We start from the raw sequence: 26,604 nt of genomic DNA, 5'->3' as shown, positions 1-26,604 counted from the left end.
CATTTAGAGAGGGAAGGGACCTGCTGCCAGTCACACTTCTCAACCGATTTCAGCTGCACTTTCATCTCATCACAGGACGGCCCGCTCTGCCCTGACGGGAAGGGTGGGCTCGGAGACAGACTCCGCAGTGGCTTCGGGGATGGTGCGCCCTTGGGCCTTGTGCCTCAGGTCTCCCTGCCTCCGCAGCTGTGAGTGCAGCTCAGTGACTCGCCTTCTGCAGGGAGATGAACGAGTTCCCGGGAGCCACGTGGGGCCTGGGGAGCGTGCACCCGGGAGGAGCGGAATTTGGAAGATCCCCTGAACCCGGGAATGGGAACTAAACACAGGACAACAGAAGCTGGGCTGGCTGAGCTTTGCCTCCGCGCTGGCAGCCTGCCCTGGTTGCTTTGGCTTTGCTTTCAAAGCTATTTTCTCCAGGAGTGGGCAGGCCGGCCCCTCTCCTGGGCTCCTGTCACCTCTGGAGGGGCTGGGAGGGGCCCTGCAGAGGCTGCCCCGCTGTCATGGGAGCTCAGCCTGGGCTCGGAGGCCAGGGGCCCAGGGCTCTCTGGGCGACTGTGCATCAAGAGCTCCGAGAAGAGGAGGGGCCGAGGCAGGAAAGGACCATCCACCCCTTTCACAGGCCTCGCTTGTGCTGATTTTTCACCCTCTGACTCCAAGCCTGACCCTTCTTCTTTTTTTTTTTCTTTTTCCATTAAATTCCCTCTCTCTGATGAAGGGAAATTTGTATATTTTTGCCAAAGACAAAATTAGAGTCTTCTCAATGTCTTATGATTGAAATAAAAGAAATCCCCATATTTCAGACCACAGGCTGCCAACGTGTTTTTGACCATGCCCTACATCAGTAAGATATTTTTGAGCAATTGGCCCAATGTCTGTAACTGTATCACTATCAATATAAAATACATCAATATGAACACAGGCACGCCTCAGAGATATTGCGGGTTCAGGTCCAGGCCACCGCAATAAAGCAAGAATCGCAAAAAAGTGAGACACACAAAGATTTTGGTTTCTCTGTGTATCTAAAAGCTATGTTCACACTATACTGCAGTCTATTAAATGTATAGCAGCATTATGTCTAAAAGTACTTTTTTGCTAAAAAAAATGCTAATCATCATCTGAGCCTTTGGAAAAATTGTGCTGATGGAATAGCTCAGGCTTGCCACAAACCATCAATTTATTAAAAACAAACAAACAAAACACACAAAACAAAATGGGAAAATATGATATGCTGATATATAAATATCAGTAAAAATATATACCCATATATATATTTCACATTTATATGTCTACTTTGTGTTAACATTAATTACATATATCATAGAACATACACAAATATAGACGTCTTAAAATATGGGCTAAAGACAAAAAACTATAGTCTAAGTGTCTTGCGCATGGTGGTGGCTGTGTTCTATGATTAGCCTTACTTGCTGTATGTTCAGGGCAAGGCTGATCGTTAAGGGCATGGGATGTGAGTCTGCATTTCCCATAGTCCTGACTGGCGTGGGTCCTGTGTGATCACCGGCCGCTTAGTCTCGGGTGGTGACGGAACTCTGCGAGCAGGCCTGGGGGCAGGCCACCGTTTTCATGCTGCTTGCCAGGCTTGAATATTAGGACTACCTTCAATCAGAGCTCCTCTGTGGGAATCTCTTTGGGCATTTGTTCATTCTGTTAATTTAGGGTTAATTTAGCTAAGATTCGATCATCATATATGTAAGTTCACGTCACTGGCACCAGTGGCCTTGGACTTGCTGGAGGACGCTGGACGTAAATGAGTCAGGGGGACCACTCCCTGCCCTCAAGAGAACTCTGTCATCTACTGTATCCTGAGACCTGAGCCTGGAGGGTGGGAGGAGGGCTGCTGATCCCAGCGAGGCCGACCCTCTCTCCTGGGAGGTGAGGTGGGGTGATGTGCAGGGAGCTCAGAGGAGAAGCCCAGCCTGGGCCGGAAGACAGCAGGCCAGGCCCTGGGCCTCCTTCCCTCCTGCCCGTTTGGCAAAGTCAGTGGGAGCAGTGCCCTGGGCGCCCGGAGCTCGTCAGCAGGCCTCCCACCATATGGTTCTGGGCGTTTCCCACGGCCAATGTGATGTCTGCTTGCCAAAGCAAATGGCCTCTGCTCAGTACTGGCCTCTCTACAAACACTTCTTCCCCCACGTGGGGGCCTCTGGGGGGACCTCCTCTCCAGCGTGGATGGGGAGATGAGGTCACTGCACTCTCCTCTGTCTTCATCCCCACCCTCCTGACCGGTCGACGACTCCTCTGTACGCGTCAACCTTGCTGAATTATTAGGGTCCTTCTGGGTGCACGTAAGCCCGGCGCAGCCCAGACACCTCATCTGGACATTCCAGGCTGCTAATCAAGCACTTCGTCATCTCAGCCGCAGCCATGTGTGCTGTGCTTTGATGTGGTGATGCTGATGTGGGAACACAACTGGCCCCATGCAGGAGCGGTAAGCTGCCCCAGCTGCTCTTAGGAACCTGGGCACCCAGGCAGGTGCTCCCAGGGGACTGTTTCACCCTGATATCCCTCCCTACCTCTGTGTTCCCCTGGCTGGAAGGCATCCCCACCCCTCAGACTGGACTGTGTCCCCTGGCTATGGGCTCTCCCACACACTGCGCTCTAAGTCCTAGTTTTTATGTCCATAGCCTTTACGTGTTTTGAGGTTCAGTTTTTGCCTGCCATTATTCCTGTTTGCTCTGTGCATAGCACAAATGACAGGACACATGGGCCCACAATCATTTTTAATGCATAAAAATTGGATAGTATTGGAGTATGGGCATGGGTTTGGGGAAATAGTCACTCTCGTGCCTTTTGTAGAAGTATCAGTTGGCATATACTACTCCTTTGGGGACAATTTGGCAGTATCTATCAAAATTCAAATTTCATTCAGCAAAATACTTTTTGACATTTATCCTATACAGATACACATATATGTGCAAGGAAATAAATTGAAGATCATTTACCGAAGCTTTGTTTATATAGCCAAAGACTGAAAACAACCTAAATAAATTCTGATGCATCCACACAATGGAATACTATGCAGCTATGAAAAAGGAGGGAAGTCAATATGGCTGACATGGACTAATCTCCAAATACACTGATAATTCAAGCAAAGTGCAGAGCAGTATGCATACAATAATTTTCTAGTGTGTGCTCCTTTTTAAAGAGGGATATATGCACACATGCCTATATATGCTATGCTTGTATATGCATAGGCTATTTGCAATAAACTGAAAACAAGGCTCTTTCTTTGGGAAGTGATACTAGGGTGAGGTGGAAGGGATCAATGGTTTCACTACAAGTCCATTTAATTTTTTTTATAGCCTGCATGGCTTTTAATTTATTTATTTATTAAAAAGGTTAATAAAAATGAAACATAATAAAGATGAAACAAGTTACTACTGTGGGATGAATGAAGGTAGAACCGGGATTTTGAATGTGGCTGTGTCCTGCTACGCTTGGGAAGAACAGCATAGACCAGTGGTCGGCAAACTCGTTAGTCAACAGAGCCAAATATCAACAGTACAACCACTGAAATTTCTTTTGAGAGCCAAATTTTTTAAACTTAAACTATATAGGTAGGTACATTGTTATTAACCTAATTAGGGTACTCCTAAGCTGGCCTTTGCTAAAAACGTCCTCAATCTGATTGAGGTACGTTCGCTGAGGTCGACCCCTTCCAACTCTCCCATCCACACTCGTCTTGTATACTTGTTTCGTCTATCTCCTTTCGTTCATCCTCTCTATATGTCCAAACCATCTCAACATACCTTTCTCAATCCTCGACACTACATCTTCTTTCACTCCACAACGTTCCCTAAAATTAACTTAATAAACTTTACTTAAAGTTTTAAGTCAACTTCGCACTGTATGTGAGCGCCCGCATGTGGCATTTTGTGGAAGAGCCACACTCAAGGGGCCAAAGAGCCGCATGTGGCTCGCGAGCCACGGTTTGCTGACCACGGGCATAGACACACTCTCCTGAGGGCTCCAAGGCACTTCACATTGAAAAAGACCACTTAGCAGTCACAGCTGCGGCCTGTGGCGGTGCCACCAGCAGAGGGCGCCCCAGCTGGCACCAGGGCCCGCAGGCCAGCACCAGAGCAACTGGCAGGAACAAGTGTAAACTAGTATCTGGGGGAATATATAAGAGAGAATGATCTATTAAGAAAAGAATGGCTGTGTGGGGCCTGTGGCGAGCTCATGGCCACAGAGCTGAGGAGTGTATTTCTGCTGAGGACGCTGTGGTGTAGTAAAAGTGGCCCTGCGGTGAGGCAACATCACTCCTGGTGAATTACCACCTCTGGGCCCAGCGGGCCAGTCAGTATGGAGGAGTGCTATCTGCAGCTGCCTCATTAGGACCATGGTGAAGGCTGGACGAGGGGCTGCACATTAAGGGCTTAGGACAGTGCTGGCCAGCACTGCCTGGGCCCCAGCAAACCGGGGGGCTCTGGACAAGCTTCCTGCCTTTTCAGGAATCAGTTTCTCATCTACAAAATGAAAGGCTTTGACTAGCCCAGTGGTTTCAACTTTTCTGAGTGGGAACAGCTTTGAGAAGCTGGTGAAAGCTTTGAACTAGTGAGTCCAGAAAAATGCACATATCCGCTCCCCCCTGCCCCCCACCAACACACACACACACTATTTGCAGACAATTTCCAGGGGCTCCCGGGTCCCCTGGAATCCTCCCTGGACTCAGGTTGAGTGCTCCTGGGCTTGTCTCTTCTAACATGCATATCCTAGTTCTCTGAGACTCTCAGGATTCTTGACACGATTCTTCATGGAAAAAGAAGTTTGCAGAAAAATAAAAGGCAGGCAACTTCCCCATCTGTGTGCCTCTCCAGAGGGGCAGAAATGAATACTTGTCATTTCTCAAAGAAAACACTACACGTCTTCTTTTCTTTCATCCCCCTCCTTTTTGGGGGGGGGGAGCACTCTTTTTGCTATTAGCTTTGTTTGCTTTGTGTTTTACTTCCATCTGTGATGCGGGTCCCAGTAATATGACTCCAGGTCATGTCTACAGATGAAAGGCAGAAAAGGAAGTGAAAAGACAAAGGAAGAGAGAAGGAAGTGTGGGTAATGTGTTCTTGCTGGCGTTGTGATGTGCGCACACCTGTGTGCTTATCTTGGGGTATTCTCTTATTCTCTAGATAAAATATCAGAGGCCCAGAGAGGTTAGAAGTCTTGGCTGAAGTCACACAGCTTTCAGAAGGGATTGTTCATTCGGCCAGTGGGAAATGAAGTCTATTGAGAGTCTATGTGCTGGGCTCTGGGAATGGGGTGGCGGACAAATCATTTAGGTTTCTGTCTCCATGGAGCTTTCACAGCCTGGTGGGGAGGCCGGAGGTAAACATTTCTGTAAATTCTTCCTCTCTTTCTCTCAGTGGTGATAGGCTCAGTGGAAGATGTGAACAAGGGCTGCGGTAGCAATTAAAGGAGGATGGACAGCCAGCAAGGGCTCTCCAAGGAGGGGGGCGGGGGCATGTATAAAGAGGTAGCCTTTCAGAGATTCAGGAGGTGGGGCCAGGGCTCCAGGCAGACAGAAAGGCCCCGGAGGCGGGAAAGAATTTGGTTTATTTGAGGGACTCAAATTTGGCTGAAGATGCTGGGGCTCAGTGGCAGCAAAGGGCTGAGGAGGCAGGCAGAAGCCTGATCCCGGATCACCCGGGCCTTTGTAGGCTGCGCTCCAGAGCTCAGATGTTATTATATGCAGTGTAGGGTGATGGAAGCATTTCCAGCTAATTAACTTCCGGTCTGAAAATACCACTGGCTTTTTGGTGCAGCGTCAATAGTTGAGATGCAAGAAGAAATGCCTTTCTGATCTCAGTAGTACTCAAAGGGAGTGGTACCATCCACCGGATGTTTCAAAAATTGGGCGGGAGGACTTTTTTGGTTGAAAATCATTGGTGCTGAGCTCTGTTGGTGTGGTAGTTGCATGGTGGGCCCCAGGGATAGTAAACATCTGGGAACTGAGTGAGATAACCCTTTCCAATAGGGAATTGTCCTGCATCCCACCTGACTTTTGAGTATTCCCACTGACTATAAACGCAGGTGGGAAAACCTGTTGATAACTAACTGAGTCCATCTTCTAAAAGATTTGTTACCCATGCACTCAAAGTATATTTAGCACTTTTCCAGGGAAATAAAAGCAATGTTGTTACCAACACTTGTTTATCCATTCAATAAGTCAGTTCACTGGTGCTCAGGCTTTGGAGTTGCCAACCTCCACAGCGGATTTTTATAATTTCACATCTTGAAATGATACTATTATTGAGTCATTGCCTTTCATTCTCCCTTTATGTGATGTTGTGTTGATTTAGATTGTTAGGTAGGTCGGTTTGTTAAGTCACCTAAGACTTTCACTTCAGGATAGTAAAGGGCATGGAGCGCTTTGGCCTGAGGGGTGTGGGTTGGAAGGTTGGAGGACCCTGCTTGGTAGTTGGTCTTCGGCAGCGGGAAGCTGTGGTGACCAGATTGGGGGCAGGGAAGCTGAGGCTGGGAGAGGTTGAAGCACTTGCTTGCTCAAGGTTGCACCGTCCATGCAGAGAGCACCCCGGGATCTAAATGGCCAAGCCAGTCCTTCAGCTCTTGGCAATGCTGCCTCGGGGGACCTGGAGGCACCCGCTCTCTTCTGTGTGTACCGGCTGTGAGGGGAGCACTTACCCGCCCAAGTTCCTTGTCCTCCAAGGCCAGGACGCCGGTGCTCTCTGTGAACAGCTTCACCTTCACAGCAGGCAGCGCGTGGGTCGTGGAGAAGTCGCCCTGGGTGCCCCAGCTGTGGACAGAATGGGAGAGGTCAGTGTGGAGACCTCTGCCCGGATGATGCTAAACTCAGCTGCCTTCTTCCTGGGTCAGGGGAGTGCAGGGTTAACCGAGGCAGCGCTGGCTGTCACATCCTCCCTCCCCCCCCAAAAAAAGCTGCCACAGTGACAAAAAGTGTTAATTATCTTGTTAGGCAAATGCAAGACAGATGCTCAGAAAGTTGCCACGGGTCTTCACGGAGCACGGGGAGGAATCAGGAGGAGTTAGCATGAAATCAAGTGGTGAGAACTTTCCCTCATGCTCCTGCTATACCTACACATATTTTCAGGTAACCACTAACGAATATTTCCTCGCATCCTCGGAGTCCCTGGTTCTTAGAAGCTGCAGTTCCAGATTTTGAGATGGGGCTTCATTTGGTCTGAGCCAACACCTGACTTTAAAACGAGACTTCTGTAGTAGTGGGAAGTGGGGTGCTGAGGAGCCTCACTTCTCTTGGCATTCAAAGATGAGTGGGATAGAGAGTGGATGGAGCTCAGCCTGTCATGAAAGATGGAAGGAGGGAAGTGGTAAAGTCCCTTCCCCACTCATGGTGTGTGGGCATCTGAGTCTCAGACCACCCCAGAGGAAAGCCTGGCTTACCTAGCACAGGGTAGAGTGCCAGGCGGGGCTGACAGGAGCCCCTGAGGGGCCCCTCACATGTGGCCTCTCCATTCACTCACCTTATGGATACATTATAATTTATTTAATCATTGTTCTATTATTGAGACTGGGATGGACATTACTTTTTTATTTCAACTATGATCATTATTCTTACTTGCTATTACAGGGCCATCTCCACCCACTCTTGTATCTGAAACTTGACCTTCTGGAAGTGTCACTGCATTGCACTGAGCCCCTGCCCTAAACCCTCCCGTGGTAGCTGCTCCAATGCCCACAGATGCCATCCAGACCCCTTGGTGTGGTCTCCCATTCACCCGCTGCAGTGCCATGGGCGTCTGTCGAGGCCACCTCGGGCTGTTGCAGGGCTGTTCCCTTTGCTGGTGCTTCTTCCCACCACACCCTCCTTTTGGTTCTCTCTTACATCAGCTTGGACACCCCTTTCCCGGAGAACATGGCCCATGGTCTCCTGGTTTAAATTGGGCTCCAGTGTGAAACGCTCTTAAACGTATTATTTAATTTCCTGTCCTGGCAATCACTGGATTTTAACTGTTGATTGTATGATTGTTTATAGCTGAATCCCCTATGATTCTGGAAGTTCCGTAAGCACCGAGACTGTGTTTTATTTATATTGCATACCTAGTGCTTAGCACCTGGAATGCACTTAATGCGTTTTGTCTAAATGATGCCAAATATATATTCTTTTATAAAACTAGGAATCAGGAAGAGATAAAACTTTATATAGAGACGTTTCTTCATTTTGCCCTCTATGGTGGCCAATTTCCATATTGTAAAATATTCATTAGCTATTCTTTTTAATTACTCTCTAATACTATACCTTACCGGTACGTTATAATTTAATTATACATTATAATTTACTTAATCATTGTTCTATGATTGAGACTGGGATAGACATTTCTTTTTTATTTCATCTCTGATCATTTCCTTGGGACAGAGACCTAGGTGGGAGGTCATTTCTTTATGTGTCAATAAGCATGAATACTGTCAAGGCTTGGGACCCCTATCCCCAAAATGCTTTCCATAAAGGTGGGGACTGTCCTTCTACCACCTGGGAATGAGAGTGCACAACACAGGGCGTCTTGCCATCATTGGATGTCCCTAGTCACTTTTTTTTCCTGGCCTATTTTGTCATTATCATTTTCATGGGCATTTTTTGACTAACAGCAAGCTTGACTATTTTTTTCTGTTTGTTGGTTGCATTTTTTTTGGTAAGTGATAGAAATCTGACTTCTAATCTCACTGTTGCACTCAAATAAGTTCAAAGACCTGAGGGCTCTAGAGAGAGTTGGCAAGAGAGCACCAGAACAATGGGGGAGGGGAGCCCATACCCATGGGGGTCTGTGTGGGCAAGAACCATGAGGAAGCATAACAGCCACAATAGAGAAAGGAAGAGGACACAGACAAGGACACGAGCAGAACAAGAAGTTACAGGTTTCAAACCCAACAGCAGAATGTTCAGTGTATAGATAGAAAGTCTTAATTTTGATCGTCAGCAATTGTGGCAAGCCCCAAGATAGGGCAATTTCTGTCCGAGTAAAGGCGACTTGACAAGGCACAGCATTTTGAACCAGATATCCTTAGTTCAAATCCTGGTTAATCACTTACATACTGTAGGACTTGAGGCCAATTAATTAATGTTCCTTTATCTCATGTGCTCAGCTATAAAATAACCTAATTTCACAGAGAAAAATAGTAGCAGGCTTGGAACAGGAGGAAAACACAACACATTTTGGCTTCCTTCCCTTCTCTGAATAAGGATATGTCAGACGTATTCTCCTAAGGGTGACGATCACTCATGTTTTGTGTTATCTACTCAACACGTATCTAGGAAGCTCCTTAACTAAGTCTGTCCCTTTGCTGGGCAAGCAAGACAGATACTGTCCTTCCTACTACACAAGGTAACTAGTAAGACTGCTAGTATCGTCCCTATTTCACAACTAGAGGCCCGATGCACGAAGATTTGTGCAAGAATAGGCCTTCCTTCCCCTGGCTGCTGGCACCGCCTTCGCTCCGGCCTGGAGCCGCCTGCTGCCTCTCGCCTTGTCATGTCAATTTGCATATTCCCTCCTTATTGGCTGTGGATGTCGCCATCTTTGGTCCAAAGTTATGGTCAATTTGCATATTCTGTCTTTATTACATAGGATTGAAAAAACAGGAGAAACTCAAGATCTTGTGTATCTTATGCCAGTGAATTGCAACTAAGTTGGCCTAGAACACAAATCTCTCAATTCCTAATTTACAGCTCTCACTTTGATTATTGTCATGATTATCAACAACAAGCACTATTAATGATTAGCAAATAGGCGAAAACATGAGCATTAAATTATTATTTATGATTCATTGTGCTAATTATCTCTTTGGGCATTTATCATGGTTGGTTATAGGGATGAGGAAGATTCCTGCTGGAAACCAGGATAGTTCTGGAATGAGATGCTTTCACACTGAGCCACCAAGAGCCCTGATCCCAGTGCCTGGGGCCCCCCACACTGCATCCCCAGGATGCTGTCCCTGAACCCGGTGTGCGGGATTTTGTGGCCTGCTCAGCAGGCACCAGTCCAGTCTGCTTGAACCCCAGCTACTACCCAATGATGCTCAGCTCACAAGGCATTCAACATGCCTCGGACTGTGGGGCAAGGCGAGGCCTCCAAGACCCGGTCAGCTGGATGGAGGTCACGCTGCTGGAGGCCACCCTGACCACCCCTGGCCACCGGACACTGAGCTGCTTTCCCTTCCCACCAGGCCCGCAGCTGTGCTTTTGGCTTCCTACCCTGACCCTCGGCTCACCTCAAGTTGTTAGGTCACTACTGAACCCCACGTTACACGGTTTCAAAATGGTAACCTGGCCCTGTGGAGCAGGCAAAAAGAGAGAGTCTCCAATCTAATCAGAACTGGCTACATTTTCAGTGCCCAGTGCTAAATGAAAGTGGGGGCTCCTAATTCAAAAAGCATGAAAAAAGTGCCACTCAAGGTACCAAGATGTGCATTTTCCTTTCTCTCAGTATTTCCTTTGCCCAAATGCACGTCCCATTGTTTCATCAAACTTCACTTACAAACACAAGTTCAAAGACAAAATTATTAAGAATTTCAAGATGGCAACAACAGAGCATTTCACCCAAATTAAGGCCTGTGTGAGCGTGGGGCCTGTGCAGCTGCTGAGTCCAGTGTCCGCCAGTCTGTTCTGCCCGGACTGAGGAGGGATGGCTGGGAGGTTGTTCTGCATGGACGGAGAGGGCAGCAGTGGGAGGCTGTTCTGCATGGACGGAGGGGGGACAGCAGTGGGAGGCTGTTCTGCATGGATAGAGGGGGCAGCAGTGGGAGGCTGTTCTGCATGGACGGAGGGGGCAGCAGTGGGAGGCTGTTCTGCATGGACGGAGGGGGCAGCAGTGGGAGGCTGTTCTGCATGGACGGAGGGGGCAGCAGTGGGAGGCTGTTCTGCATGGACGGAGGGGGCAGCAGTGGGAGGCTGTTCTGCATGGACGGAGGGGGCAGCAGTGGGAGGCTGTTCTGCATGGACGGAGGGGGCAGCAGTGGGAGGCTGTTCTGCATGGACGGAGGGGGCAGCAGTGGGAGGCTGTTCTGCATGGACGGAGGGGGCAGCAGTGGGAGGCTGTTCTGCATGGACGGAGGGGGCAGCAGTGGGAGGCTGTTCTGCATGGACGGAGGGGGCAGCAGTGGGAGGCTGTTCTGCATGGACGGAGGGGGCAGCAGTGGGAGGCTGTTCTGCATGGACGGAGGGGGCAGCAGTGGGAGGCTGTTCTGCATGGACGGAGGGGGCAGCAGTGGGAGGCTGTTCTGCATGGACGGAGGGGGCAGCAGTGGGAGGCTGTTCTGCATGGACGGAGGGGGCAGCAGTGGGAGGCTGTTCTGCATGGACGGAGGGGGCAGCAGTGGGAGGCTGTTCTGCATGGACGGAGGGGGCAGCAGTGGGAGGCTGTTCTGCATGGACGGAGGGGGCAGCAGTGGGAGGCTGTTCTGCATGGACGGAGGGGGCAGCAGTGGGAGGCTGTTCTGCATGGACGGAGGGGGCAGCAGTGGGAGGCTGTTCTGCATGGACGGAGGGGGCAGCAGTGGGAGGCTGTTCTGCATGGACGGAGGGGGCAGCAGTGGGAGGCTGTTCTGCATGGACGGAGGGGGCAGCAGTGGGAGGCTGTTCTGCATGGACGGAGGGGGCAGCAGTGGGAGGCTGTTCTGCATGGACGGAGGGGGCAGCAGTGGGAGGCTGTTCTGCATGGACGGAGGGGGCAGCAGTGGGAGGCTGTTCTGCATGGACGGAGGGGGCAGCAGTGGGAGGCTGTTCTGCATGGACGGAGGGGGCAGCAGTGGGAGGCTGTTCTGCATGGACGGAGGGGGCAGCAGTGGGAGGCTGTTCTGCATGGACGGAGGGGGGACAGCAGTGGGAGGCTGTTCTAAATGGATGGAGGGGGGGCAGCAGTGGGAGGCTGTTCTGTGTGGACTGAGGAGGGACTGGCTGCCACTGGTGTGACATGAGACCTTTGCCCCTCGCTACAGTCATTGAACTCTGTGAAAACCATTCCTGGCTTCTTGTTGTTAATCTTTCTATTCTTAGGAGCCGAGGAGGTTTAATTATTAGCATCCTTCCCTGTCCCTCTCCCCTTTGGGAAGAAACATCATGAAAAGGTCCACTCTTTGTCTTTTTCTGGCCATGGGGAGACCCGACTATCTTTATATTAAAAACAGCTGGTATGTATTCAGAGAGTACTATGTGCAAGGCACAAATTCCTACCTCAAAAATGTTATACAGTCACGCATGCATTTTATCTTGGCCATCCTGTGAAAGGCTTACAATTACACCCTCCCACCCAGGTACGGATGAAAAACGGAGGCTCAGAGAGGCCAGCAAAGGGCCACAGGCAGGGAGCAAACACCTGTCTGACTCCACAGCCCACTCTTACCCCTGCCTCAGTATCGCCTTCCTCACACCTTCCCCAGCTCTCTGCTTGGTGGCTTGATCTGGTCAACTTCAGTTACCTGTGAACTCAATGGGAGAATTCCTTTTCAAGACCAACGGGACTGGGCTGCTCCAACCTCTCAGTTTGGATTTATTCACATGGTCAGTACACGTCACAGAGTGCGACATTCCTGCGGCCAAATTAGCTGGTGCAGGAAGCGGCGACCGGCCTGCGGGGCCACAGTGGATCAGTGACTCTCCATCTCATTGGGCCGTCCCTCTCTGCTCATTTCTTTTCCTTTGCTGTGCACTGACTGGTTATTAAGATGAATACCGCTTCTTCAAACTTTCCCTGAACTGAAATAAAATTAGACTTTGAAGAGGCTGATGGTTGGGAAGGTTAACTGACTGACTTCTCTCTGAACACAGGCAGACAAAGGACAGTGGGTGAGAGGATCCCCTGCTGCGACCCCAGCTTGTCTACCACGGAACTCCCACAGTACAGCGAGCTTGCAAAAACGCTAAAAATAGTCACCAATTACTGGGTGCTTAGACTTTGCCAGGACCTGGGCTGATTGCTTGGGATAGATGATCTTATTTAATCCTTCTGACAGCTCCGTGAGGTCTGTTCTGTTATTATCCCCACGTTATAAAAGGAGAACTAGGATTTGGAGAGGTTAGTAACTGGGCCAGGGCTTCAGGCTATCACGGAGCTGGCATTCAACCTCAGAGTTTCTGAGCCCAAAGCCCACGCATGAAACCACAGAGCTTACTGCCTCCCCATAACTCAGCTCAGCATTAGAGTGACTATGAGTATGTATCTGGCTCTCTCTTTAGAGGATAAACATCTTGGGGGCAGGGAGCATAGCATGATTTTTAAAAATCTCCTACACTCAACACAGGGCCTGGCATTCAATAAGTATTTGTTTAAGGAAGAAGTGACAATTTCAGAATAACTGTATCACCAAGTTCAGGAGATTCTGGAAGGAAGTGACACAGGAGATAACCAAGGGTGTGACTGCTTCTTTTGAACCAGGGCTTTATCTCTCCCTGAGGATGCAGGGTTTCCTAGGAGCAGCACGCACAGCTGGACAGCTCTCTGAGGAACAAGGCATAGGCCCTTGAAGGTCAAGGAGTGGCTCCCCGATGAGGCCAAGGCCTGGAAGCAGGTGGATGCCAATAGGTATAATGATAGACATTGCTACCAGCACACAGCACAGACAGTAGATATGCCATTACCCTCAGTGGCACCTCCAAATATGAAGAAATGAGTATTGAGACACATGTGTCCTATCCAAACCAAATACCTTTTGCGCGAGGGTGAGGAATAAACAGGTGAACAGTTGGCTCACTAGCCTCCACACACCAAGTACTATATGCACTCCTGTAACGTACGTGCATGGGATGAAGCTCTGACTTCCACTATTTAGGGATCCTACCTGATTAGCCCCTCACTTTTCCCTTCATGTAGAAAACACTCCCTGAATGTCTACCATGTGCAGATCACTGTGTTAGGTGCTGCTGTGGGTCCGAAGGTGAACGAGATAGCAGCGCTGCCCTTATGGACCTTATATTCTCCTTCAAGAGATGCCACGTGCAGAAATGAATACAGTTACCACTAGGTGTGAATTTGAGCCCTGGCTTTACATCATAAATTGGAGCTAAGAATAGAATTGACCCAAGAGGGTCCATGGAAGGATAAATAGGAGATAAGCTCTTATATACACACTAGAGGCCCGGTGCACGAAATTCATGCACTCAGGGCAGGGGGAGGGGGCCCTCAGCCTGGCCTGTGCCCTCTCACAGTCCAGGAGCCTCATGATTGATTGCCCTCACAGAGGGAGGCCCCGCCCACCTGCCACAGCCCACTGGTCAGTGGCCTGGGCCTCCCTCTTTGGGGTGATTGTGGAGCCCCCCTGATTGATCCATTGCCCCACCTGCCAGTGGCCTGGGCCTCCCTCTGCAGGGCGATCATGCGGCAATGGTTGGGCACCCGACCAATGGCATCACACCCACCTTGGCTGGCCTGGCACTAGTGGGTGTCATAGCATGGTCATCTGGAAGGCTGTCCAGACAGTTATTCTGCTGTTGGGTCGTTCGCTTGATTTGCATATTATGCTTTTATTATTATAGATTGTTCAACTCAATATCCAGCACACAGAAAGCATACACAACATGTCTTTCATTTCAGGATTATAAGCCAGGGGTTGGTAAACTATGGTCCATGAGCCCAGTCTGGCCAACTACCTGCTTATGAGCTAAGAATGGTTTTTATATTTTTAAATGGCTGAAAATAATCAAAAGAAGGAGAATATTTCCTGACACATGAACACTACCTGAAATTGACATGTAGTGTCCATAAATGGTTTTATTAGAACAGGGCTAGGCCCGTTTGTCTACATGTTGCCTAGGCTGTTTTGTGCTTCAAAACGAGTGGAGTAGCTATGACAGAGACCATATGGCCAAAGAGCCTAAAGTATTTATTTCCAGGTCCTTTCCGACCCCTACTACACACGGGTAGAGTGCGGGCTCAGTCGAATGTGAATAGCTTTATCTTCATTAGTGGATCAGAGTGTGCTCGCCCCAGTGCATCCATAAAGATGAACCGACAAGGGTAGCTCACTCCATGGTGATCCAATTTGCTGCTCGCAGCTCTTCATGGCGCTCCCTCCTGCAGTCTTGGCGCGTTGGAAAATTTGGGATTGTGTTTCGTAGCATTTCAGACACGTGGTGCCCAAATGCTGCTTCCAGACCCACTTGAGCTGGCTGACTCACTTAGTCACACTACATCATTATTAATACCAAATACTAAACATGAGTAGCAGATAATTCATATTTTGGGGGGTGGAGAAGACTTTTAAAGTCACAGCACATTATTTCTCCAAGCCTATGCCACAGTGCCATGCTTTGAAAGTGAACACTTTGATCTGGGGGAGAAACTAGGGGAGAGAAATATGCACGGAGGGGTGGGGGTGGCGGGGGGTAGAAATCCACAGGCAAAACGCCCTTCCCTGTGTTTGGAGAGCATCTGCTTCATCGCAGTCACATCTCTGTTTACTATTTAAAGCCTCTTATTTGCGGAAGCCTCCTCAGACCATATGTTATCAACAAATGTTGCTAATCAAGTACAGTAATTTTCATTAGAATTTCCCCCACCCGCCTCAAGAACAAAAATCAACATTTGCCACAAAGGGAATATACCTCCCAAAATGACAGCAAACATCCCCTGCGAACCTTTGACAGCAGAGTGATATTTATGAAGGCGCATGTGAGCCAGCCAGGAACACATCCACTCGCAGCAAAGCAGGACCCTTGGAGAATTGGATTCTGTGCAGGTTGGTGCCGGGGGATGATGTCATTAGTTGCCATGGCGATGCTGAGCATAAGGCCGCAATTCCTGCCACGAAGCTGGGATTTGCATTTATTCAAGGTGGATGGCTCGTGAGAGCTGGGTGTTAAATGGGTTTGGTTCATAAAATTAAGTGTGGGCTTTAACAAGGGAGAAGTGTCATTTGAGGGAATGAACATGCCTTGGTCCCGCTGCTGAGAGGGAGCGTTAATACTTGCCCAAAGATACCGCATCCAACCTTGGGCCTGCTTGCAGGAGGTTCTATGCAAGCAGATCAATCGTGTCATCGCGGTGTCTCCTGTCAACGGATTGACAGGATGCGATGCCTCCAATGTCCTAGACAGGCGAGGCTACCTCTTACCTACATAAATGAGATGTTTGCTTTGCAGAAACTGGGTTGTCTGAGAGGCGGAGAGATGAAGGCTCGGTTCGCCTACTTGACATTTCCAATGGTGCCCCCTCCAAGGAATAGGAAGTCAATGTGCACAAGCCTCCGCGTAGCTTCCCTCCCTCACATCTGTTCTCCTAAGGCACCCGACTTAGTCACAGGAACATTATTGTCGTCTCCTCTTCACCCCACGTCCACTTCATCACCGGACCTTTCAGACCTCCTACTACGTGTATCATAGATTGCTCGGGGGAGCATAAACCGGAAAAGGGAGGTTGGAAGTGCCAGGCGGGTGGGTGGAATATTTAAATACAGCGGCCAGCCAGTATCACCTGTACTTCCTTGTTTTTCTGTTTGCCTCTTCCTGCTAGAATGTAAACTGCACAAGGGCAGGGATCTCTGTTTCCCTCATTGCTTTATCCCCAGCACCTAGCACAGTGCCTGGCACCATGGGGCAGGCTCAGTGGGCATTTGTTGAAGAAATGAAATCCCTGAATTGTGAATTCCTCCACACACATGCACACACGTGCGATGAGATTCAAGGTGAAAGTTAACTGGAGCAATGCTTGATTATCGTGGACTTACATTCTTTGGGATGGTTAAAGAGGACATTGAAGCAAACTATATACTATACCAGTAAACTTCATAAGGGCAGGGACCAAGTCTGTCTGCTAACTGTTGTATTCCACGTGTAGTGCAGTGCCGTGCCAGGTGCCCGTGGAAGGCCTGGGGAATAATATTTACAACGATTCACTCAAATACAGGAGATCTGTGTGCCAATCCGTATTTCCTCTTTAGATGTGTGGGCTTAGGCCACTGGCAGAGTCCCGGTTTGCTGACCGGTATCACGCGGCCTACTATATTTTTGTCCTAAAGACAGATCCTGGGTATTTGATTTCCAGCATTTCCTTTTGATTCCTTCTTAGAGTTTCCATCTCTCTGCTCATGTTACCCATCTGTTCTTGCATGTTGCCTACTTTATTTTCTCCTTAGAGCCCATATTAACCATAGTGGTTTTAAATCCCACCTGATAATCTCAGCGCCACTGCCGGACCCGAGTCTGGTTCTGATGCTTGCTCTGTCTCTTCCGATGCGTTTTTATTTTTAGTCTGCCTTCTCATTTTTGTGAAAAGCTGAATGTGATGTACTGGGTAAAGGGAACTGTGTGTGCAAGCAGCAGGCTCTGCGCCTGGCCTCTGCCACGGCTGGCTGTCCTTCTCTTTTGGGGACAGCAGTTTGCCCCGTGACCTAAATTCTCTGGTGGATCTAAGAGTTGCTGATTTTCAGTTTGTTCAGCCGTTTTCTTGGTGTGTGGACGGGAACCAAGACTTCTACCCTCTACGTATGCCAGACCGGAAACCAGAAATCCACCAGAATCTGGATATTTCAGGACCCTACCCAGCCCTGCGAGCTTAGACTGTATTCTCCATCGGAGGCTGAGGCATGAGAAAACATCTAGGTGGTCAACAGGAAAATCTAAATGGAAAACTCATTATTGGGGCTAAGTAGCAGGATGGTGTGGGATTAGGGAGGGTGGGCGGCTGCAGTGCTGTAGGTGGGGTGGGGTGAGCCTGGTGTTGGGTGTCCTGAGTTTGTGGGGCAGGTGAAGTGGGGAGAACTTCAAGGGTTAAATCATAGGGATGACAGCACATCACATGGCCTGAGGCCTGAGCATCGGCATTGCCTTCTCTGGGATGGAGTTTACAGCGTGGCCCAAAGATACCCGTCACTGTGAAAGGAGGTGAGGTTTCTGTCATTGGAAATGATGGCTGTGTCCCAGCCTGAGGTTCCTCTGCATTTCCATCATCTAGCTGCCTAATTTTAATCATCGGTTTATCCCCAGTTCCTAAGGACCTTTAGAGAAAATGAACTGCTCGCCACATGACAGGCATAAGAAAGAAAGAAAGAAAGAAAGAAAGAAAGAAAGAAAGAAAGAAAGAAAGAAAGAAAGAAAGAAAGAAAGAAAGAAAGAAAAGGCAGGGGGTAGGGGCTCTTAAGGAGTTGCTGGGAATACGTTCATTCACTTTCTCCTCTCTGTGACGCAGCCAGCCAGCTCCTCGCTAATTTCCCACACTGGGCTTTTTCCTGTCATCACTCTTACAACCTGAGCTGGTTATTATGGTTGTAACCTATGATTTTCATAAGCAACTGGGAAGCCCTGTGGTTAACTGTGCCTTTAGAACTCAAATCTGCCCTGGGACACCTTGCAGCCTCCAGAAGGCTCCTGGGTTCACAGAAGCCACACGACAGTCCGCTAGGCCACTCGAGGAGGGGATTAGAAAGTGAAGAACCAGAGGCAGGGATACACCGAGCAGACTGACAGCTGTCAGAGGGGAGGGCAGGGGGACCAGATGAAAGACGTTAAGAGGACAGCCAAAGAGCGTATAAGCATAGCCCATGGGCACAGACAACACTTGATGGCCAGAGGGGTGGGGGGCGTGGCCTGGGTGAGGTGGGCAAAGGGGGGGAAATGGAGACATGGAGACACCTGTAATAGTGTCAACAATAAAAATAAAGTTTAAAAAGCAAAAGGGAACTTGACCAGGGGGAAAAAAGAGAAAATGCATTGCAAACCCCTTTGTGTTCCAACCAGTTCCACTGAGGGGGTGAGCCACCTGAGAAAAGATGAGACACGCAGCCAAGAGGAGAGGAGCCCTGAGAGCACTTGGGCCATGCCCGTCACGTACACAGGAGGAGGGAGGAGCTGCGGCAGCGGGGAAGGGTTCAGAGGCAGACGGACTTGTTTCTGTCATCTAACAGCTTTATTTTCTCAGACAAGTTTCCTGGCCTCTCACATTTCACTTTTCAGGTCTCCAGCAGGGACATGTGAACAGCCTCCACCTTACAGGGCTTCCTATCTCTCAGTGAAGTGAGAGAAGCACTGAGTGCAGTGTAAGTTCTCACTAAAGGGCAGTTCCATCATCCAGGGAGCACGGGATTAAGAGGGTCTGGACTCTGGCCGCCTAGGTTCCACACCAGCTGGGCCACGTTCTACTTTAGTGACTCTGAGCAGGTGACTGAGTCTCCTGCAGCCTCTATTTTCTTACCTATAAAATGGGTATATTAATTGTGCTCCCTTCTGAACATTCTCTTGGTCGAATTAGATGAGAAAATGCCTCCCGGCCTGATCGTCAATGAGCCTTCCATAATGATTCGGTGACATCGCAGAGATACATGAACAACTTAGCCAAGTGCCAGCACTAGACTCAAACATGAAGATGTGTGATGTTTCAAAACCATTTGAGCAATGGCATTTGTTTCTCAGTCTGGGCAAAATAACACTGGGACTTGAATTCAGGTTTGATTTTTTGTTTTTTTTCTTTCCTCTGGCGAAGGAGAAGGAGCTGAGAACTCGTCCTCACTTTCTTGGACTTCCTTCCTTCTCTAAGTGCCTGGAATACTTCCCCTCACCCCCCGTCCCACATATCTTTCTTCTCTGGCCTTCTCTTAAATTAAATCAGATTATTATTCAAAGAGCTTCCCTCTCTCCTGCCTTCCTCAACAGGAGAGTTTTCTTCCTGCCCCATTAATGTTGGGTTTGTCCATGTGACTACTTGCTTTGACCTCCTTCTGCGTAGAGCATATATCTCCACAACTTGACTTTGAAATTATCCGTGTGACTCTTTGGGCCAGTGGGGCATTAGCAGATGTGATGGAAGCAGAGGCTTGAAATATGCTGGCGTGGCTGGGCTGGCTCTCTGGTGCCTCTGTCATCCCCATGATCAAGGCGTCCTTCAGGGCAGGAGTCAAGGTCAACCAGACCCACAGCTTGAAGCACAGCCACCCAGCCAAGCCTCGTATGAATCAGCCAACCCCAACCAATCTGAAGCTCATTGAATGAAATAAGTGACTGTGGTTTGAAGGCATTCAGTTTTGCGATGGCTTGTTATATAGCCATAGCTAACTGATACAGTGCCTTTATCTGGTACTGAATCACACCATCTTGGTTCTATTCTTGGTCCTGTAGATTGGGCTGCAGTCCTCCGTTAGCATAGCACATCCCGGAGAGCCCAGACACATTTTACAGTCCTTTCACACAGTTAGAAAGTCTATTACAGTCACTCAATAAACACCAGCCTAATGACCTCGCTGGCTTGGAAAAACAGTTCCTAGCTCATATGTCCTCAGAGAATAACCACCCTGTTTGCAATGTCAAATGAGGCAGTCTCTCCACAGTGTGAGAACTGGCCTGAGGCCTGACTGTGCTGGCTAAGGCTGCCGCAGGCTCTGTCTAGGTCCCCTAATGAGCGAGAGTGTCAACGTGTTCCAAGGCCCAGGCAGGCAGCCAATGTCTCTCAAACCACTGGTGGTCAAGTGCTCCCAGGGGAAGCCCAGCCACATCAAAGGCACTCCAATCAAGCCTCCCCCATGGGAGGCAATGAGCAGCAAGCCAACCTCAGCAGCATCTAGTGCCCCGACATGTGTGGCTCTATCTGAATGGATATCCAAGCTGTGGGGGGCATTCAGAGGTAGCCCTTGGGGGGCTCAGGGATGGCCTTTCAGAGCTTTGGCTGCCCTCCCCCTAGGCAGCCCCATCCTGTGAGACCTCCCTGTTGCCTTTGAAAGAAGGGATTATGGGAGCTGTTGTTGGTTTTACTTTCATGGGCTGGGTTCCCATCATCCCACAGAGAGGGGTCCCTGAGGACACTGTTGTGAGCCATGCTTGTCTCTACCTCCAGGGACTGGCTTGTGGATTTGTTATTTTTTTCTCTGTGTTTAACATTTATGAGAAGTCACTGGGAGTGGTCACAAATGCCAGGAGTCTCAAAGGGAAATGGTGATGGGCCAGCTGGCCAGATGCCCTTCAGTAAGGACTGAGATGTTTTCTTAAAGCATTGGGGAAAGTGCATGGCACGGGCCCCATCAGGAGGCAGAGAGTTGTTCTTGAAAAGTGACAAATCTCAGTTGTGGAGAAATATCACCACCACTCAACCAGACCATGATATACTAACGCGCCTCAGCGGAGTGAGATACTACCTGCGCTGCCAGTCAAATCCGACTCTCCTGCACTGACCACCCAGGTCCCCCAAGGGCCCAGCTACTCGTACTTCGGGACTCCCACTCACATAAGAGTGGACATACTAAAGGCACTCCAGAACATGTAAAATAATAAAAAACCTGGATGAACATTGAGTTGCAGTCAACCAGTAGATATAAGGTTACATTTAAAAAACAATTCAACATTATTTTTTATTTTGCAGCTCTCGTTATTTTAGAGTTAATCCACTTCCTTTGGAGGTTTGGATCATTTCCTACACCCTTGGAAATTATTTTTGCCCCAGACACTGTATCTACTTGAGTCTAGCAGATAAGATACTCTGCTGGCCAGACGGTCAGGGGCCACGGTATAACTACAACTGCATGCCTGGCATTTGGTTTTCACTCCGAAATAATAAATTCCAAGGCTCACTAATTCATAAGAGCCAGCATTAACTTTAATTTCCTTCAATGCCAACTTGCACACACCCTCCCAGTAGAAATCAGTTTCATGTCCTTTGCCCAGGCTGAGTATATGGCAGACGTTTCTGCTACGTGCTTCTACCTGGGAGGTCCATGTGCTCTTCTTGTCTTCGCACTGGGAGACATAAAGTCAAAGGAAGGTCCCTGAAAGGCCCAACACAAGGGCCGATCTCTCTCCTTTGGACTAGGCTTTCTCACTTGCTATGGATTTGACAGCAACAAAACTCGCCCTCCTTAGCCCCCTGGGTAGGTAATAGTTGTAAAACCTTTCAGTGCCTCCCAGACCTTTACCAATGTTAGTTATCATGTTCAGTAAAGCCTTTTTTTTGTTCTATTTTGTTTTTTTGTTGTTTTTTTTGTTAATCCTCACTGGAGGATATTTTTTCCTATTGATTTTAGAGAGAGTAGAAGGGAGAGGGGGGAGAGGAAGAGAGAGAGAAACATCAATTGGTTGCCTCCTGTACCTGGGAACCTGCAACCCAGGTACATGCCCTTGACTATAATTGAAACTGCAACCCTTGGGTTCCCAAGCCAACATTCTAACCACTTGGCACGCTGGCCAGGGGTACAGTAGAGCCTTTTCTTTTTGGTCACATCGGCCTGCCTGCTTCCTTCCTTCCTGCATCCTTCTCTCCCTGGTTAGAGATGGGAGCCAGGTGTGCAATAAGACCCATTTGGGGCCCGGCAGCTTCTGGTGGCTCTCTATTCCCATGGCTCCTGCTTGTCAGGTGCTCTGTTTTGCTTTTTAAGGTTTCTGCCATGTTGAGACTCAGCACCTTAGAAAATTGAGTGGCAGAGAACAGAGCCAGGTGTAGCCTGCGAGGAGATCTAAATATCTGTGTTTAAAAATGTGGGCTCTACAGTCAGATGGCCTGGTTTGAGTCTTGATTTCATCTCAGGAGTGGGTGACTGTGGGCAAGACACACAACTTCTCTGAGCCTAGTTTCCTCCCCTGTAGGCTGGGGATAGTCAAAATACCTACTTCATGGGGTTGTTGTAAAGAATAGATTACAGAATTCAGGAAAATCACTAGCATAGTGGTTGACTGAGTAATGTGAGTTACTGTTATTAACACAGTCCTGGAGGTGGCAGTGCTCGAAAAGACCCATTAAAAACCCAAGTGGTTGAATTTGGAGGCTTTCTTGAAGAAGGCCATGACTACAGCTGTAACAAGTCCTTTCTTTGGCATAGGTGGGTTATGACCAGCTGTAATATATTTACCACCAAATCCCATGCACCTTGATGAACTTGTTTACAGAGGTTTTCCATCAAGATAGCTATGTAGACTCATTCACATAACAAGTGAACATGAGTTCCCTTTCCTGATTCTCCTCTACCTCCCTGGCTATACCTCATTTCCCTGGTTGCTTTTCTTCATCTTCTCTCTAAACCTGAGCACACCCAGGCCTCAGTCTGCATATCTCTTCTCTGTCTACATGAGTGGTTCTCAATGGGGGCGGTTTTGTCCCCACCATTTGGCAATATCAGGAGACATGTTCGGTTGTTATAACAGTGGTGGGGTGTGTGTGTGGCGGGGACAGTGCTGCTACGCACACGTAGTATGTAGAGGCCAGGGATGCTGCTAAATGTCCTACAATGCCCAGGATAGTTCCCAACAATAAGCAGTTACCCATCTCAAAGTGTCAATAGTGCTGAGGTTGAGAAATCCTGGTCTGCACTGAACAACTAGTGATGTCTAATAAGCACCTCCAACTTAATATGTTTAACACTCAGCTTTAATCTTCTCCACCCCAATTCCAAACTGGCTCCTCCTGAAGTCTTCTTCAGGTCAACAATTGGCCATTTCAGCCTCCCGGTTGTTCTGACCAAAAGTTTAGAGTCATCTATGACTCCAGCAAATATTTTGGTCCTACTTTCAAAACATAGGCAGAGTCCAACCACTTTCCACCACTCCACTGATTCCATCCAGGTCCAAGCCATCATTATCTCTCCCCTGCTTTATTACAATAGCCTTCTAATGTGTTTTTCAACATTTCCCCCGTGTCCCTCAAAACCCAAGGACAGTGAGCCTTTAAAACAGCGGTTCTCAACCTGTGGGTCGCGACCCCTTTTGGGGGTCGAACGACCCTTTCACAGAGGTCGCCTAAGACCATCGGAAAACATATATAATTACATATTGTTTTTGTGATTAATCACTATGCTTTAATTATGTTCAATTTGTAACAATGAAATTGGGGGTCACCACAACATGAGGAACTGTATTAAAGGGTCGTGGCATTAAGAAAGTTGAGAACCACTGCTTTAAAATGTAAGACAGCTCTGATCCCTTCTCTGTTCAAAGCCTTCCAGTGCTTCCCCACCTCAGTCAAAGTAAATGACAAAGTTGTCACTATGGCTTTCAAGGGTCCACGAGTTAGACCTTCATTGCCTCTGACTCTATCAAGTTCATTGTTGTTCACTCAGCTCCAGCCATACTGATCTCTGCTGTTCTTCAAAAATGCTAAGCACACCTCCACCCTAGGGTCTTCGTAGCTTCTCTTCCCTATGTTTGAAATGCTCCCCCGCAACACTCTGCATGAGTCACGTGTCAGCTTCTTCCAGGCTCTGCCCAAAGTTACGCTACCAGTGATCTGAGCTTCCCGGAGCATCCTGCATAAAATAGCACGAGCACTCCTTATTCTCCTGCCCTCTGGTTTTCTCCTTAGCACGTATTGTCATCCAACATTCATCCTACTTATGTTCTTGTCTGTTTGTTGCCTGTCTCCCCTCAATAGAGGCCAAGCTCTCTGGAGGTCAGGGGCTCTTGTCTGCTCTGTTCTCTGCTATATCTGCATCTACACTAATGCTGACTCATTTTAGACACTTCACAAATACTTGTGGAATAAGTAATAAATTTTTAAATAGTGCTATGGAAGAGTTCTAATATCAGTAATTTTCATTTCCCATAAATAGAATATCCCCAATGTACTAGGCCAGCTGGGATTCTCTTCTTTGTCACTTGTACGTTGTGTAACCATGGAAGGCTATTTAAATTCTTTAGATCTTAGCTTCCTTATCTGAAAACTCACCAGAGTTTCAATTCCTAAGCCATTCTGAGGTTAAATGGAATAAAACACAGAAAACACTTGGCATAGTGTCTATAACATACTAAGCACTGTATAAACGGCTACAGGTGTAGTGATGATAATGGGGCTTTACAGGGGGACATTATCTAGTCTAGACAGGAGCCCACTAAGAAGTCCTACTGTAGCTGCCCAACTTCAGATACTCTCCCAGAGTGTCCCCCGGCCTCCCCATCCATCCCTGCTAGACTTTCTTGTTTTCTTTTCTTCCCCTGCTAGACTTTCTAGGTCAGGTCCAGAGTTTTCTAGACTTCTAAACCCTCTGATTCCACTTATTTTAACCCAAATCAATTCAATAGATAAGAAATCTATTGCTGAAGGATACTGTTATGTCAATAATTGAGATGAGTCACTGGGCACCAGGCAAATGACTTCTGCCCTGAACTTGCAAGACAGGAGGCTGGAGCAATAGCACAGAATTGGGCATAACAACACAAGGGAACCAATTAAAGAAATTCTAGGTGGTAGGGGCAACTGCAGAAGGAGGAGAGAAGAGTGAGAGCTGAATTATTCCCAACAGGCACTGAGGGGGTGGGGCCTGAATATGGGGAGGCTGGGGAGAATGAGGTCACCATTAGGAGCGAGGAGAAGGGAGCTTTGGGCATTGGGATTCTGCCAAGCAAGCATTTCCATGCACGGAAGGCTGCATTCGGACCCGCCTGGGTGGCATCCACAGCTCTTGACTTCCTGTCAGCTGCTTCTCACACTAGCAGCCTCTTTGTGCTCGTCGTCCATCCTTCTGTCCAGGTAATGGTCCTCTGAACACAGAAATGCCCCCAAGAATGTGACATTCAAAGGCCACTTTTCAGAGGGCTCTGGCTCCCACAGCCAGAGATCTGTCTATACTTTGTATTCACATAGGTGTCCCAGAAAAAACTGCAACACGTGGGCAGAGGGTAAATGAAAGAAACAGAGATGCGGGATCAGAGGGGAGTGTTTATCTCCCAGGGAGAGAGTGAAGTTTGCTGAGTGCACGGGACTGGCCCAGCGACTAGAACCTGGGCCTCCAAGGGTGGGGCCCTGAGCTGCACACTCTGGCCGGTGGTGGAGGCCCACGCTAACGGGACCGCCAGGGACAGGACCGTCAGGGACACGGTTTCGGAAGGTGTGTATTTGCTCACACTTCCAACAAGGTGGGGCGTGTGGGTGAGCGCAGGTTTGTGAAAAGTGGCTCCGAAGTCGAACTGTCTGGGCTTGAATCTCAGCTCAGCCTTTACTAGTCTGGTGGCTGCAGTGGGTTCTCTAACGTCTTGGGCCTCAGTTTCCTCTCTGCACACCACAGTGATGACTGCACCTGCTCCGGGCAGCGTTGTGACCATGGAACAAGATGCCGGGTGTGTTTGGAACAGTGCCTGGCAATGAGTGTTCAGGAAATGTTAACATTGTTGTTGTGCTTTAGTTGAATGATCTTGGTCAGGTTGCTTAAGGACTAAATTTCAGTGTCTTCATCTGTAAAAGGGGGTGAATGCTCCCCCTGCAATGCCTGCGGTACTGATTCAGTGAGTCCTGCAGGCTCTGCACAGACCAGACACACAGCGGGACCCACTCAATGCCTTTAATGAGTGAACCATTAGGCACCCATCCCTAAATGCTAACAGTCCCTCAGTCCCACCTGCCACTCCCACCCTGCCAAGAGGAGGGGCTGGGTCTGTCCGGCAGGAGTAGAAAAATCAGAACCAGCCAGTAAACAATGAATGCCTTTCTGTACATCACTAACAAATGCAATACTCCGACCACACAGAACAATTTTCCTACCAGCAAACATGCCAAACAAATAAACACAAAAGAATCCATAATGATAACCTCAAACCAGGAGGTGCGTCCTTAAGCAGCCTCCGTCCACAAGTAATACATTGATGGGCTCCAACAGAGCACCTAAGACAGGTTACTATGGGAGAGGGCATACGACACCATGCCATGAGCAGTACCGACATGCTTCCTCTCCTGAAGAAAACTGAAATGCTTCGAGAAAACCTAAAAA

General features: G+C 48.6%; 1 protein-coding gene across 10 annotated transcripts in view; it reads right to left on the bottom strand.

The window, feature by feature from the left end:
- The window catches only part of LOC102245814 (calcium-dependent secretion activator 1), a 247,162-nt gene that overhangs the window by 179,578 nt on the left and 40,980 nt on the right, over window positions 1-26,604 (bottom strand). For all 10 annotated transcript variants that reach the window (XM_014533224.1, XM_014533220.1, XM_014533218.1 and 7 more), the window contains exon 3: window positions 6,658-6,769. In XM_014533224.1, the coding sequence (XP_014388710.1) occupies window positions 6,658-6,769 (112 nt within the window). The remainder of the gene's footprint in view (window positions 1-6,657; window positions 6,770-26,604) is intronic.

Source organism: Myotis brandtii, unplaced genomic scaffold (assembly GCF_000412655.1).
Source record: "Myotis brandtii unplaced genomic scaffold, ASM41265v1 scaffold954, whole genome shotgun sequence".
Taxonomy (NCBI): Eukaryota; Metazoa; Chordata; class Mammalia; order Chiroptera; family Vespertilionidae; genus Myotis; species Myotis brandtii.
The sequence above is the reverse complement of the archived record's forward strand: the minus strand, read 5'-3'. Positions and strand labels throughout refer to the sequence as shown.